Source organism: Ptychodera flava, chromosome 4, assembly GCF_041260155.1.
Source record: "Ptychodera flava strain L36383 chromosome 4, AS_Pfla_20210202, whole genome shotgun sequence".
Lineage (NCBI taxonomy): Eukaryota > Metazoa > Hemichordata > Enteropneusta > Ptychoderidae > Ptychodera > Ptychodera flava.
In genome coordinates this window covers 1,571,551-1,586,698 of record NC_091931.1, presented here as the reverse complement: position 1 = coordinate 1,586,698, position 15,148 = coordinate 1,571,551, and the positions used below count along the sequence as shown (strand labels likewise).

The window sequence follows — 15,148 nt, the reverse complement described above, 5'->3', positions numbered from 1 at the left end:
CCTCAAAACATGCAAGTAACAGTCATTCAACCCTAATATTTTGTCTGTTAAAAGTCTAACTCATATTTTTGACATGTCCCGGTACCAAATAAAACATATTTTATACAAAGCATAGCCTTTTGTAAAGTGTCTAGGAAAATAATTGGTAGAATTTGACATTAGTTTTGACTGTAACTTGCGACATAAAACTTTGGGGTATGGGGTAAGTTTTGGTCTCATTTCATGAAAACTATAGAAGATATTGCATATTGCAATATATCGTTTTAAAGGAAAGTAAATTAGCTTTCAAATGATACCGCATATGCCTCTTTATGTTCAAAATCAGCTCAGCAGAAGACTTACAAGAAGACAGGTTTAACAAAAACGAATGTGATTCAGTAATACTGTGATTTTGCAGAACCCTTCAAAATATGACTGTTACAGATACAGGATCCCAATATTTTTTTCTGTCAAAAGTTTATTTATGGTTTCTAACATGTACCTGTAGCAAATAACACAAAGTTAATACACAACATTGCCCTTTGTATTATGTCTAGGTAAATATGTGGTATAATTTAGATTAGTTTTGACAGTAATTTGCAACATAAACTTTTGGGTATGGGGTAAATTATGGCCCTAATTCATGAAAACTATAGAAGATATTGCATATCGCTATATACCATTTTCAAGAAGAATAAATCACCTTTCTTATGATACCCGATAAGCCAGGTCATGTTAAACAGTAAGCTCAGCAGATGACATACATAAAGACAGGTTTGACAAAAATCCATGTGGGTACCCTTCAAAACATGACCGTAACAGCTATTGAGTCCTTATATTTTGTCTGTTAAAATCCTATTTCTTATTCTAGGGATCCCAAGGCTTCTGAAAAATACAGGTTTGTTATCATGTGCGGTTGGGGGGAGGGGAGGTGCACGTAGACGCCCCACGGCCTAATAGATTGTTAGTAATGCTTGCTGTATAAGACAAGGAGGATTACCCAATTTTCCAAATACGTCTTATCAAAATTATTTTATAAAATAATATTTAAAGAGTGAATTATAAAAAATAACAATAAAATGCCCATTCACGATATACCAATGTAGCAAAACTTGCAATTTTAGTGAGTAGAGACAATAATGCATTGTAAATACCCAATTTTGACATTTATTTTCTTCTTCAGCACATTGCAATTAGTAAATAACATCCATAAATCTGTTTGATTTGCTTCATTGGGAGGAAACAATAGTTATCGTATTTTCTTCCGGGTAAAATTGCTGAATTACCAGAAAAAAAACGATTTAAAGTGATCCAATTCTATGACGTCATATTTTTTACTAAAACCATGCATTTTAGAAAGACCAGTATCTAAGCTTTCCAAAACTATAAGGTATATGGCATTTCAAGCCAGTTTACTTCATCAAGGAAAGAATGTTGTACCCCTACCCCTAGCTTTTGCCCACCCCATACAGATACACGCAATTCAAAATTGTCCAGAAATGTCTCAGATGAGTCTCATTCAAACAAAAAATATCAGAGTTTTGATGGCAAATTATGTGCTTAATCAAGTCACTATTGTTTGTGGTCCAACCATTGATATTCCACTGCGATACCGAAACAGTTGACCCTGGAGGCTAGGTGTAAGCTCATCCATTTGTTTTGTCATTAGTTGTGCGAGAATGTTTCCCTTCTGTTGTCTTGTATAGACATCCACTGCCGGCAAATCTGTACTCAGACCCACCTGGCATGTCCTTTAAAATAGTTTTGAAGTTCATCTCAATGAGCCGCTCGGCGTTCGATTTGCATGATCTTATGTAGACCCATGAATAGCTTTCCTTTGTTTTCAGTGCAGTTTTCGCCCGTAAAACTTTCATTTTTGTATTCATGTTTTCAAGTTGAACTTTGATAATACCCAGACGACCATCTCCAGCACACATTCTGGCATAGTTAACTATCTGTACATCCTCAAGACCTAGACCAGATTCAATTAAATCACAGACCGCAGTCAATAAAACATGATCATGATCTGCATCCAAATTACTGATAATTATTGAACGGTGAGGGTCAAATGATACCACATTGTTTTCCTGTCCAGCAAGCCTTCACTCTACCTGGTCTATCCGTGCACGTCAACCAGATATTTCTAACATCAATTCTTCACAAATGGCCCCGTACTCCACAAATGGCCCCTGTAGAGCTCTTTTATCTCCCAAAGAAATTGTCCTTGACTGTTGTCTATACGGTCAAGTCTGTCATTGGCAAGCCATGATATCATGGTTGACGGCATCGTCGGGAGAAGGGTTACACTAAGTTACAGATCTCTTTCCAGAACGAGTATTAACTCCAGAGTCCATACAGGTTCTGTACAGGTTTACCACCAGGCTTCTTTCGGTAACAATTATAGAATTAACGACAGAAATAATAAAAAAATTGCAGTTGGAGACTGCACGATCTAACAACACATCCCCACGCTAATATCCTGTTATGTAGGTCATTTCCCCCACACTCATCATGACCTGAGTTCAATTAGTCTAGAACATTCTCAAGGTCACTGCCCTTAATGACCTCACAACCTTGAATTCAATTAGTCATGTTAGGAATGTTCTAGAAATTTAGTTAGCTGTGTAAGAGAGATAATTTTAGAACAGTAATTAGCATGTCAATAAAAGTTCTAGATTGTTCTTATATGCCCTTATGTATGCACATGTGTATAAAAGGGACGTGCTCAGCTTCCAGTCAGACTTTTGGGATCGTGTCTCTTGTGTGTTACTAAACTCCAGCAGTAGTCATTCTCAAGACTTTTCAAGACCTTCACTGCCAACGCTGGATTTATACTGTGGACTTTGTGCAGCTTCTAGCCTGCAAGCCAAAGGACAGTTCATTCATCCGACTGACTGTTACAACTCTGAGACTGGAGCTTTGCCGTCCCAGCTGAGATACTTAGTCTGTACACTTTTAAAGCTTGTACTCTATCCCTGACTTAGCAATTAGATTTATTTTCGTAATAAATTTTGTTTAAACGTTAACTGCTGAGTTCACCCTTTTGTTCGTTGATAAACTTCTTGATGTCACTCCGGATGCACCTTTTAAATTCCTCAATCAAAACAAGTTGTCGTAATTTGTCATAATTCTGACTGACCTTTTCCGAAGAGCACCAACGATCAAACAGTTGTTCTTTTGTTCGAGCAAATTCAACATAAGTTTGATCCTTCACCTTCTCACAATCCCTAAATTTCTGACGGTAAGCTTCAGGCACCAACTCATAACCCTTGAGAATTAATTCCTTCACAGAATCATAATTTGAAGCCTGCTCTACTGACAACTGAATGTAAATTTCTCTGGCTTTACCCACCAAAGCACTCTGCAAAAGCATAGACCAGGACTCCTTAGGCCAATTCAGACTCTGAGCAATTTTCTCAAAATGGAGGAAATATTTATCAACATCCTTTTCTTGGAAAGGGGGAACTAACCTGAAATGCTTAGTGATGTCAAACTTGTCTGAAGGGAAGAATTTTCCTGACTGTCCAAGCTCTAAACGTTTTATTTCTACCTGTAATCGCTGTTCTTCTAATCGCAATTCTTTTTCTCTCTGTCTTTCTTCCATTTGCAACCTTTCACGTGCCAAATCTGCCTGTATTTCTAACTCAAATTTTTTGAGTTCAAAGGAAGACTCAGGCTCATAATCTTTTAAGGCGGATTCCTCAAAATGGCCTGAATTAACTAAATGTTTTGCAATCTTGAACTGTATTTCTCGCTTGCGCATAGATCTTTTGACATCTACTTTAAGGAAATTTGCCAGTGCTATGAGGTTGTCTTTTCTGAGGGAATTAAATGTGTCCTGATCAAGGTCATCCATAAATTCGTCTGGCTTGAATTCCACCATGATTGAATTTCGCTGAGTTCACAGTATACAGTAGTTTTGAAAAGGCAGGCAAAATGTCGTCAAACGGCTCAAAATATTCGTATAATGATCTCTTATGAATTAGTCAGTGCCGCAATTACGGGGCGTCTGTGTTTTATGTACGGCGATTTTGACGTCATCAGTTTGTGGCTATACCACTTGCAAAATGCTGCCCGATGTTTTCTCTTTGTTTATTTGATTGCTTACGAAGTGCAAATATAGTTGAAACCTGACGATATATGTTTGTATAAAACATAGCATTCAATAAATAACATATATAAAATAGCAAAATGAAAGTCAGAAAAGTACACACACTGTGCCGTAACTATCACTCTGCAACTGCCCGGACAAATACATTCAAGACTCAAGTACTTTCTTTTTTCAATACGTTTGTCCGGCGGGCAGAGTGAAAGTACTGTTCGGGCATAGTGTGCACGCTATTCTGGCTTTCATTTTACATTTTATGATATTTTAAATTAACATATATATCGTTAGGTTTCAGCTATATTGTTATGTACCTATCTATGCATTCGTCAACAAACAACGAGAAAACATCGGAGACAGAGCCCCCTCGGCCTCTGGTCTTACCACAACTGTGCAGAGATTCTTTACAACTGGAGACAACTCGTGATCATCACGGTCCCATCACTACTTCGGGCATGGATGTACAAAAATGCATATTTTTGTACATCCATGCTCAGTCGCTCGAGAGTTATTCAGCTCTGGGACTAGTCGCCCCATAGACGAGTATACAGAAGCGAGAAATACCTCGCTTCTGTATACTCGTCTATGGGCGACTAGTCCCAGAGCTGAATAACTCTCGAGCGACTGTGATCCATGCTTCGGGTATCGCACCGTGCCAACTTCGCCAGCCAAGCTTAGGCGCGTTTACTCCGGCAGGGCGGGCACCCTTCCCTGAAAAAACACGTTGGTTGGGGAGACTACACTATGCCGACCAAGCCGAACTATGAGGACAAGGCGACGAGAGTGCGCGGTGCGTACGTTCAAGACCGTCAACGATCATGTGATCTGTTCAACAAAATCCAACCCCACGTCACAAACAAAGACGCACAGTAAACGCAATCAACCTTAGACTACGTTTCACCGTCTCAAACAAACTGACATTGATTGGTTATATCCGCCAACAGGTCCACGAAATTCTCCTCAATGACGAACTGTTTTGACGGAGAAGCACTGATTTCAATACAATTGGCTAGGCAATTAAGTTTTCCACTTATCACAGAATCGGCATGTCCAGTGAAAACAGCTGAAATCTTAGGTTTTCAGGTTCCCCTCAGTATCGTCAGCCAATGATAGACCACGTAACATGAACTGGCGTCAACTCACTGAATAAATTTAGAAATGTAGCGTGGGATTTCTAGTATCAGTATAATAAGAAGATATGGCTTGAACAATTACCTAGTATACCATATATATATAGCAATATTATAAAATTCTTAATGTATATTGTTTATCATATCACAAGAACAAAGTCTTTTCCTCTTTTTATGTATATTGAATAATTATAATGTCGAAGTTAGTGACTGATGTACGACACCTTCCTCTGTTGCTGTTATGGGAATATGAGACAGCGAGCATGGCGGGTCAGAGTGGCTACACAAACAGTAATAGCCTTATTCAGATGTGGCTTACGGTTTTATTGAGCCTTTTACAAGTAATTCCAACATACAGAAACTTAGCTGAAGCCCACAGCTCAGGTATGATTTACACGCACTTCGATTAATTTCAGATTATATGGCGAAGACTAAAGCTAAAATGTGAACTTGCTTAGAAAAAACCTGAACTGGACTACGGTGTGTACAGTGTATATGGTGAATAGAATATGCAAATCGCTGTAAACACTAGTTGATGATCGTTTTCAAAATACTACATCGACATCAAAAGTTCTGTGTTTTTTCCATTTATATTTAACATCGAATGTTCAGATAATTAAGCAGACAGCTTTCTTTCATTTTGTATTGACATTCACTCCAAATAAATCGAAATATTTGCAGCATATGTACAGACTACAGCAACGACGAAGGGGCTTCGAGAGATCAGGTTGGACGGAGCGAACATTCATGTGAGTCTTTTTGTTTGTCATCTTTACATTCTTCGGTGTGTGTTTTGTAAATTCCGATCTACGTTGAAGTTATTTCGTTCTCCTAAAATACAGCGAGAACCCAAATTATTCACCAAACTACTTCACATACAGTATTAGGTATGTCGTCATTTTCTGTCATACTGATTACTGTGAGTAACAAAGTTGTCTTGTGCCAGGTCCCAAATAAGGAAGTTCCGCGAGTATGACAGTACGTAAGTATGCAATGCGTACAGTTGAGCGAGGGAAATTGTGTTAAACTCTTGCTTGTGAAGTTATGGTGAGCACATTCCGTGTCGGGGCCTGCACGGATATATTTGCTTTACCTGTAACATTTCTCGATGCCTGCGCGTATGTAGTTACATTTCTTTATTGGGATGTCTGACACGTCTCTCTCTGTCTATTTTGTAGTCTCCTGATGGAATGGGTCTGCCGAATGGCCACAGTCTGAGACTGAACGAAAGAATGTGAGTTGATTTATATTTAAAGTGATTTGATTTACTTTTCAAAGTGTAATAAATATGTTGGTGTAGAGTAAAGACAATTTGATGACAATAATGAGCAAATTCGGTCACTTTTGGTTTTTGTTGTGGAACTGGGATAAACAAACATGTTTGTCAACACAGTATTTGGAGGTGTGTCTGGTATTGTTATACCACTTATAATGAGATTAAGGTAGCTTTCTGCCTTTACGACAACCTCTTTTCAAACGTGAATTTTGCAATCAAGTTGTGTATTTCTACCCAAGTATTATATATCACCTGAAAGCTATTTGGTTACACCAATGTGAGATTATCATATAAGCTGAAGGCGGTGGCGTCTGTATGTGTGTATGTATGTATGTATGTACGTACAGTATGTCAGTCAACTTCAAAAACTCACGAACCGCTGCTCTTTTTAGCGCGGTATTTAGTCTGTGGATGCATCCTGGACTGTAGATGGGATTTTGTTCAAATGAAGTTTGCAGGAAGGAAACTTGAAGACCAACAAGTATGCAGGATGTTTCAGCGGGCCGCAAACGTAAACAAATGAAACATAACTTGACTGTGGACTGCTAGTAGCACGATTCAGTGTAAAGTCTAGTTCTGTACGCGTACTCGGCGTAGTTCAAACTATGGAGGTAAAAAAATACGTCCATGTTCAAAACCAAACATGCTTGATTAAAGCACTGTTGTCTTGGTAGGTTTTGGTCTTAATGCCAATATATCTAATGTGCATTACCATATAGTATTTTTAAAAGGCCTGGGCTGCCAAATTCCAAATAGGTTTGTATGAAAAAGAAGAGACACATGAGAAACTACTGCAAATGGTTTTATTTTTAGAAATTCACCGACTTGAACAAGTCTAGATTTGATGCAGTATTTCTTGACATATCAGCCTAATTACGAAACTTCAATAATTGACATGATACTGCTACATGACGTGAAACAAATTGATGAGCATATGTCTGAATTAGGTCAATTTCCTTGTACCAACTTTGAATGATACTGGTGGAAACATGTCTGAGTTATGGCTCTGTACATGAGAAAATTGTAACAAAATCGCCGCCACGCAGCGATGTTTGATCTTACTGTTTAAAAAATTAACATATATATGTATGACATAGGTCAACGTCCTTGTACGAACTGAATAAATTCGCTTGATACATGTCTGAGTTATGGCTCTGTACATGAAAAAATCGTAAAAAAGGGCCGCCTGGTGGCCATATTGGATCATATCACAAAACAAATCGATGTGCATATCTATGACATTGGTTAATGTCCTTGTACCAACTTTGAATAAAATCAGTGGAAACTTGTCTGAGTTATGGCTCTGTACATGAAAAAATCGTAATAAAATGGCTGCCTGGCAGCCATATTGGATCATATTACAAAACAAATTGACGTGCATATGTATGACATTGGTCAATGTCCTTGTACCAACTTTGAATAAAATCGGTTGAGATATGCCCGAGTTATGGCTCTGTACATGAACAAATCGTAATAAAATGGCCGCCTGGTGGCCATATTGGATCGTATCGCAAAATAAATTCATGTGCATCTGTAGGTCATAGTGTTTTGCCTTTGTGCCAAGTTTGAACAAAATTGGTTCAGCAGTGTCTGAGAAACTGTTGATGACAGACTGACGGACGGACAGACAGACAGACGGACAGACGCACGGACGAATGCACGGACGCACGGACGGGACCCAATCTATAAGTCCCCGCCGGACTTCGTCTGTGGGGACTAAAAATAGATCCTTTAACTTCACTGTGCCACCTCTGAATGCCGCAACGGTCGACGTATAACGTATACTGTATACGCGTATGCGGTACAGAATGAGACAAATCTATTTTTAATATGCCAAAAAAGCCAGGACTATCGTTCTTATGTAAATTTACAAAAAAAATTGTTACTTTTTTCTTTTGATTTGAACTCTTGACCCATTTTCTGTGTGACTGAACTCAACATCTGTACAAGTTTTATGAAATTTGTTGAACTATTTCTTGACCTATCAGGCTTATTACCAAAATTCATTAAATATACAAATAAGCAATTAATTGATAAGAAACTGCTACATATCTTTGCACGCCATTTGACTACTGGAAGGAAAAAATCTGTACCATGTTTCATTAAATTTGATGCAGCATTATTAGACATATGACAATAATTATGAAAGTTCATTAAATATGTAAATTAGCAATTAATTGACATGATACTCCTTAATGTGTTCACATAGTATTATAATGCTGACAGATTAACATCTGCACCTGGTTTCATAAAATTTAAGAGTTTTATGAAATTTGTTGAACTATTTCTTGACCTATCAGGCTTATTACCAAAATTCATTAAATATACAAATAAGCAATTAATTGATAAGAAACTGCTACATATCTTTGCATGCCATTTGACTACTGGAAGGAAAAAATCTGTACCATGTTTCATTAAATTTGATGCAGCATTATTAGACATATGACAATAATTATGAAAGTTCATTAAATATGTAAATTAGCAATTAATTGACATGATACTCCTTAATGTGTTCACATAGTATTATAATGCTGACAGATTAACATCTGCACCAGGTTTCATAAAATTTAAAACAGTATTTCTGGAGATAGCCCACTAATTAGGAAAAGGAACAAAATATGCAAATTAGCAATTAATTAACATGATACTGCTAAGTGTCTTTGTACACTATTGTAGGGCTATGTGCTAAAGATTTGTACCATTTGTTTCATTAAATCTGTTGCAGTATATTCTAGACATCACCCTAATTGCAAAAATTCATCAAATGTGCAAATTAGCAATTAATTGATTCAATACTGACATATGTCATTGACTGATATTGACTAATTTTGTTTTGGCGACCTGTTATGACCCCATAAGAAAGATCGCTTGTTTATCTGATTGATTATTTCATAGCTCAAACTCTGAAATAGTTGTTGCAGGTTACAACAAAAATTAGTGCAACCGGATTTTTAAATACTATTGGATTGAAATAATTGATTATGGTGACTGAGACTGAACCAGCTTTGTAACTGAGGTTCGATGAGCGACTTTTACGGCGTCGGATCGTGTAAGCACATGGTAGTGATTTCAAATAAAAAAATACCGTCAAGGACAGTGCTCACATACGGTTTGAATTGGTCCATTCAAGAAATATTTAAACAAGAAAAACAAGAATGACAAAAGCAAATAAGGTCTGCAACTTAGGTACTGGAGGTCATCTTTAGGAACATGCATATCAACCTCTATAGCAATGGGACAAGCAGATCCTACATACATAAAGCAAATGTCAACAAAAAAATTAGCCAGAGAAGCTTGACAAAAAGAAAAGGTGGGAGAGTGGGGAAAAATAAAGAGTGGGAAAAAATGTACAAGGGATCTGGTAAAATGTAATGCTAAATCATCAATCTTCTAGCCCCTACCCCCTCTTGAATATCAAATGTTCCACCCCTTACATAAGACCAGCTGGCAGGAAATGTATTTAGAACCTTGGGGATGTTAGTGAAATGCCTTCCACTGTGTGGGGGGGGGGGGGGGGGGATTACGACATCTTAAATTATCCTGGATCCAATTTCTCATCAGTTCTTGTGTGTCTTACATGCAAAAGTTGAAAAAATTGGTTCGCAATGAAAAAAATTTATCTCAACTTTGTTTTCTGGATCAAATTTTACTACTAATTGATATTAAATATGACAAAATTATGTTCACAGCCTTCGAAACTCTCACACAACATATCCTGGGTTGGTGTAGGTCAGTTAAGGTCAAAAACTGAGAAAATTACCTAAAATATACAAATTTGGGGGTTTCCAAACACTTTTAGCAGAAAATTTATCTAATAAAATCCCTCGGGACTTTTGTACCAAATTACAAAGCTATCAGAAAAGTAATTTTGAGAACAAGTTTTCTTGACCAAAAATGACAAAATTGTCTTAAAAATACAAATTTGTATATTTCAGGAAAATTTCCACATATCTAACTATTGTCATCCCTGGACATATATACACCAAATATAAAAACTGTCTGTCCAGGGGCTTTAAAAAGAAAATATTTTTCAAGATTTTTTGACCAAAAATGACAAAAATTGCCCCAAAACAGTAATATTCCAATTTTGTCGTAATTTCAACAATAAGAAGGGTAACACCCTTGCAAATATCCAATCCAAATTTGAGAGCAATTGGGCTAGCGGTTTAAGAAAAGAATAAATTTTACTTAAAATGAGAAAAATAACCAAAAAATTCAGTAAAAATACAAAATTCAAGATATCTTCACAATATTCATAATACCGATTTTGATCAACCTGAGGAACCTATATACCAAATATCAAAGCTATCAGATAAGTAGTTTTTGAATAAAAAAATTTTTGACCAAATATTTGGAAAATTGCCCCAAAATTACAAATATGAAAATTTCAATTCAATTTGTATAACCTTGACTTAGATCATCCTGAGGAACACGTATACCAACTTTCAAAGCAATCAGATGAGTGGTTTCAGAGAAAAACATATTTTGACTAAAAACTGAAAAAATTACCCCAAAAATAGAAACATGCAAATTTCATCCCAAATTTTAAAGACCTAATTTAGAATACCTAAAGGAATTTTTCATTTTCCTTTGTCTATAATGAAATCATTCATCATTTCTATCCCCTTAAAATCATTTATTGAGTACCAGAAGTGCTTGTTGAAAATTGGCAGGGTCAGAATATCGTAATTTGTGCTTACTGATATTTTTTTAACCGAATTCGTAAAGTTACTAACAATTTCGAAAGGCCAGGGAGAGCACAGGTCCATCTGTTCATGCAGATATCTCAGACATTTTGACAAAATGTCACGTGACCTCGGTGACCTTTGACGTCAAATATACATATTTGTCCATGAATAGCAACCACAAGTTCTACACCCTTCATATATGGTATGATGGGACACCTTGTGATGCCACATATTGCACCTTAGTAATTATGCACATATCTAATTTTGAGCGAGCCAATAGAGCTAGAGGTCTGATTTTTGGTATATAGGGATAACTTAGCAATACAATTTTTTTGACAAAATGTCACGTGACCTCAATGACCTTTGACCTCAAATATACATATTTGTCCATAACTCAGTAACCACAAGTGCTACACCCTTCATATATGGTATGATGGGAGACCTTATGACACCACATACTGTACCTCATTAATTATGTGCATATCTAATTCTGAGCAAGCCAATAGAGCTGGATGTTTGAATTTTAGTATATAGGGATAACTATAGCCTAGGATTGAAATTTTTTGACAAAATGTCATGTGACCTCGATGACCTTTTATCAAAATAAAATCTTACATCCATATTTGGCCAATACTGTACACCATTGTAATAAGTGTAAAACAACAGCAGGGATATAAATTCAGTGATATAATTTTAGATAAAAGAGGTAAAAGTCAAACAAAACATGCCAAGAATTCATTATATCCAAAGAAGAGTTGATACACATAATTTGTATTATTAGGGCATTTGTTTTCTCAGAAGCATGTATTTTGGTAGCTGCCAGAGATTGTTATGGTTAAGCATGTATTCTGGTAGCTACTAGAGATTGTCATGGTTTTCTGTACCTGTACAAATGTTGCTATTTTCACTCTTACAACTGAACTGTTTTCAAGGTTCCCACCAAAATTTACACAACAGATAATACATCTAAACTGATACAAAAGTGACAGAATTAATCATCATAGACAGCAATTTATCCCCTTTTCACATTGGATATTGTCAAGGCCACATATAAGCTTACAAGAGGGGAATAGTATGTTTGTGTGCTTACACTGTTATCACAGTGCTGTTATCAAAGAGGAAAACCTTTGGTTCTAATTTACAAAGAATTCTACAAAATGTTCTTTTCAAAAAATATACATGGCTTTTGTGTTTGTGATGTGAGGTGCCCGTAGATGGTCCTATCAATTTAAAATGTGACCCCCAAAGATTGCCCCACAGCAATGTTTTAAGATAAAAGTGCCTAGAAATGTATATCTAGATATTATTCCCTAATATTTTTCTTTGTTCAGCGAAGGAAAATACGAGTGACGTAATGACCGTGTCACCACGAGTGGTGACCCGGTCATTACGTCATGAGTATATTCAGAGCTGAACGAAGAAAAATATTAGGGAATAATATACTTATCACATGCACAAGCCAAGAATTCGTTATTTTTTGGAAAATAAAATAAATTTTCCATGACAAATCCGTGTTTAAACTTTTGAACTACTTTAGGAATAATATCAGTACGCCGTGCACAAGTTGTCAATCATTTCCAGTCGTCCGTCGGGTGCCTGAGCGTTCATGTTCGTTCGTGTGTGGAGCAAATGACAGCTCTCGGTCTAAACGTAGGCTACCTTCCGCAAAGTTATACTCTATTTCAAAGATAGCATAGTCCTAGAAATTTATCACAGACGAAGATACGCTATTTGTCGGGAACAAATATCGACTGAATCTCGACGGCGCGAACACTGTAAACGTCGCGCCTGACCCTGTTTGCAATGCTTACGGAACCCACGGTAACGCGACCAGCTTCGAGTTTGTTGTTTCCGCAAATTGTTCACGTAATTCCTTCGGAATATACAGGCGGTACACTCTTGTGTTTACATTGTTTGGATTATTAACCCTTACTGCGCCGTGTCGATGTATACATCGACAGTGCACTTCCAGGTTCCACGCCACGTCGATGTATACATCGACAAGCATTATCACTCAGTAATGCCTAACTCAGCAACTTGTTGCCTAACTATACACACTGAATATCCTATCCTTACCCTTTGAACCCACTTCAGTACCATATAAGGACTAAAATAATGACATCATCTAGCTCAAGTATGGAAATTTCCGGTAATTTATGCAACCTTTCTGCTTGAGCGGGTCAATCATTTTTATCCCACATGTTTAATTAGGTCGCTCTGATCGCTCACACTTACGTCCTCAGTGGGACGCATTTTGTACTCTGTTACAAGCCATGTACATGGAAAACTGTGATTATTTTGCCAGTGTATCTCCTACTTAGTGATAAAAACGGTGTAAAAAGGTTTTTTAGACAATACTTACGGAGAATGGACAGTTTTGGTGACCAGTAGTCGAATGTGATTTTGAAGTGGAGAGACGATCCATAATGGCGGCCACAGCCGATCGTGTTGAACACAGTGAACGCTCCAGACAGTGCTCTGTGATCAAAGTCTTGTAAGCTCAAAACACTTTATGTGAAGACTTTTGTTCGGATTTTCATCAAATTTGAATCAAACTTGTTAAGTTTTGAGTGATTGATGATCGAGAACCAAATATTTCTGTGAAGAAAACTTTGATGTTACATCGTGCTCAGCCCAACTGGAAGACAGCCATAGCGGTAACTGAGTTGTGTACGTTCCATAGGGAAGACTGACGTGAAGAACTCGCGATAGATTTCCAACGTATACAACACATTGTTTGATCAAAATAAATCATCTATGATCTTTTACCGCCAATATCTCGTAGTTTCTTTCAATTTTGTGAGCAAATTTTGTTGCACTCTCATCAAAAGACATGATCATTTGTTTTGAGTATGTCTTGACAGAAGATCAATCGTGACACGATGAGGCAAAGACTTCAGAGCCAAACGCTGGAGTTTTCGAACTTCAAACTGATTTTAGCTGGTTGCAAAACTGAATTTTATTGATCCAAAAGTCATAATGATGCATTTTTGTCTTCAACTTTTCAATCTTACATTGTTTTTGCATTAACAATCATCCAACATGCCATAGCTAGATATTGCTGCATTTGCCCAGTGATTACATGCATGTACCATATAGTGAGATGGAAGCAGATTGCCTGTGTATTCAAATTAATTGTTTGTGTTTACATGCCATGCAAACAACTATGATTATTTTCAGACTTTAATGACACATGGGATGCATGACAAAAACAAAATACATTTGATGTCAAACATATTCCAATATAATGAGTATTCACAAAGATTTTTCTGTGTATTTTTCAATGATGGTAATGGAAGATTTTCTCTTTCCACTAAAACAAACAAAGAAAATAAACAAACAAACACAAGTAACATATGAATATTGGGCAACAGAGTTGCTTTGCTGCTCCATATCCCATAGTTTTCAAGTTATATTTGTTACATTGTATTAAAAAACCATTTCTGCATTTGTGTTCCTATACAGAGTGAAGGGAGCATTTATATTACTTACAATAAATGCCTATACTTGTGTGTTTGTTTGTTTGTTTACTGTTTACATCGATGATAAATCTGTAAACTTTTTTTTAACCGAACTTGCATATTTACACATCGAGAAAATTTAAAGAAAAAGTTTCAAGGCTTCTTAGGAATTAGATATATTTTTAGAATGTTTTAATCATTTTCATTGGATTTTGAACCAAAAATGTGTACTTTTACCCCAATATTCCGCCTTAAATGTGTTCAATCAAACATGTAAATTATACTGAGAGCTTGGTAACTTTCTTAGGTGTAAAATTGGTTTTGGTTATTGAGAATTTTTTATGAATAAAATGAACTGCATGTGTCTAAAAGAAGTGTAGCATTTTGACTTGTTTGGTTCAAAAAAGTCCTTGGCCAGTGGGGTGGGATGCATATAAAGTCTACGGCACTTTAAGGGTTAATGTCGTAGTCTGTGAAAATATCGATTTCATTACATGACTTTTGGAGGC

At 36.6% G+C, this 15,148-nt stretch overlaps 1 protein-coding gene across 7 annotated transcripts in view; it reads left to right on the top strand.

The window, feature by feature from the left end:
* The first annotated feature begins 5,442 nt into the window (after positions 1–5,442).
* The window catches only part of LOC139130335 (transmembrane protein 131-like), a 273,369-nt gene continuing 263,663 nt past the window's right edge, over positions 5,443–15,148 (top strand). For all 7 annotated transcript variants that reach the window (XR_011551826.1, XM_070696090.1, XM_070696089.1 and 4 more), the window contains exons 1-3: positions 5,443–5,598; positions 5,896–5,963; positions 6,393–6,448. Coding sequence is in view for 6 of the 7 variants with exons in the window: in XM_070696090.1 (XP_070552191.1) it covers positions 5,478–5,598; positions 5,896–5,963; positions 6,393–6,448 (245 nt within the window). In the remaining variant the exon portion in view is untranslated. The remainder of the gene's footprint in view (positions 5,599–5,895; positions 5,964–6,392; positions 6,449–15,148) is intronic.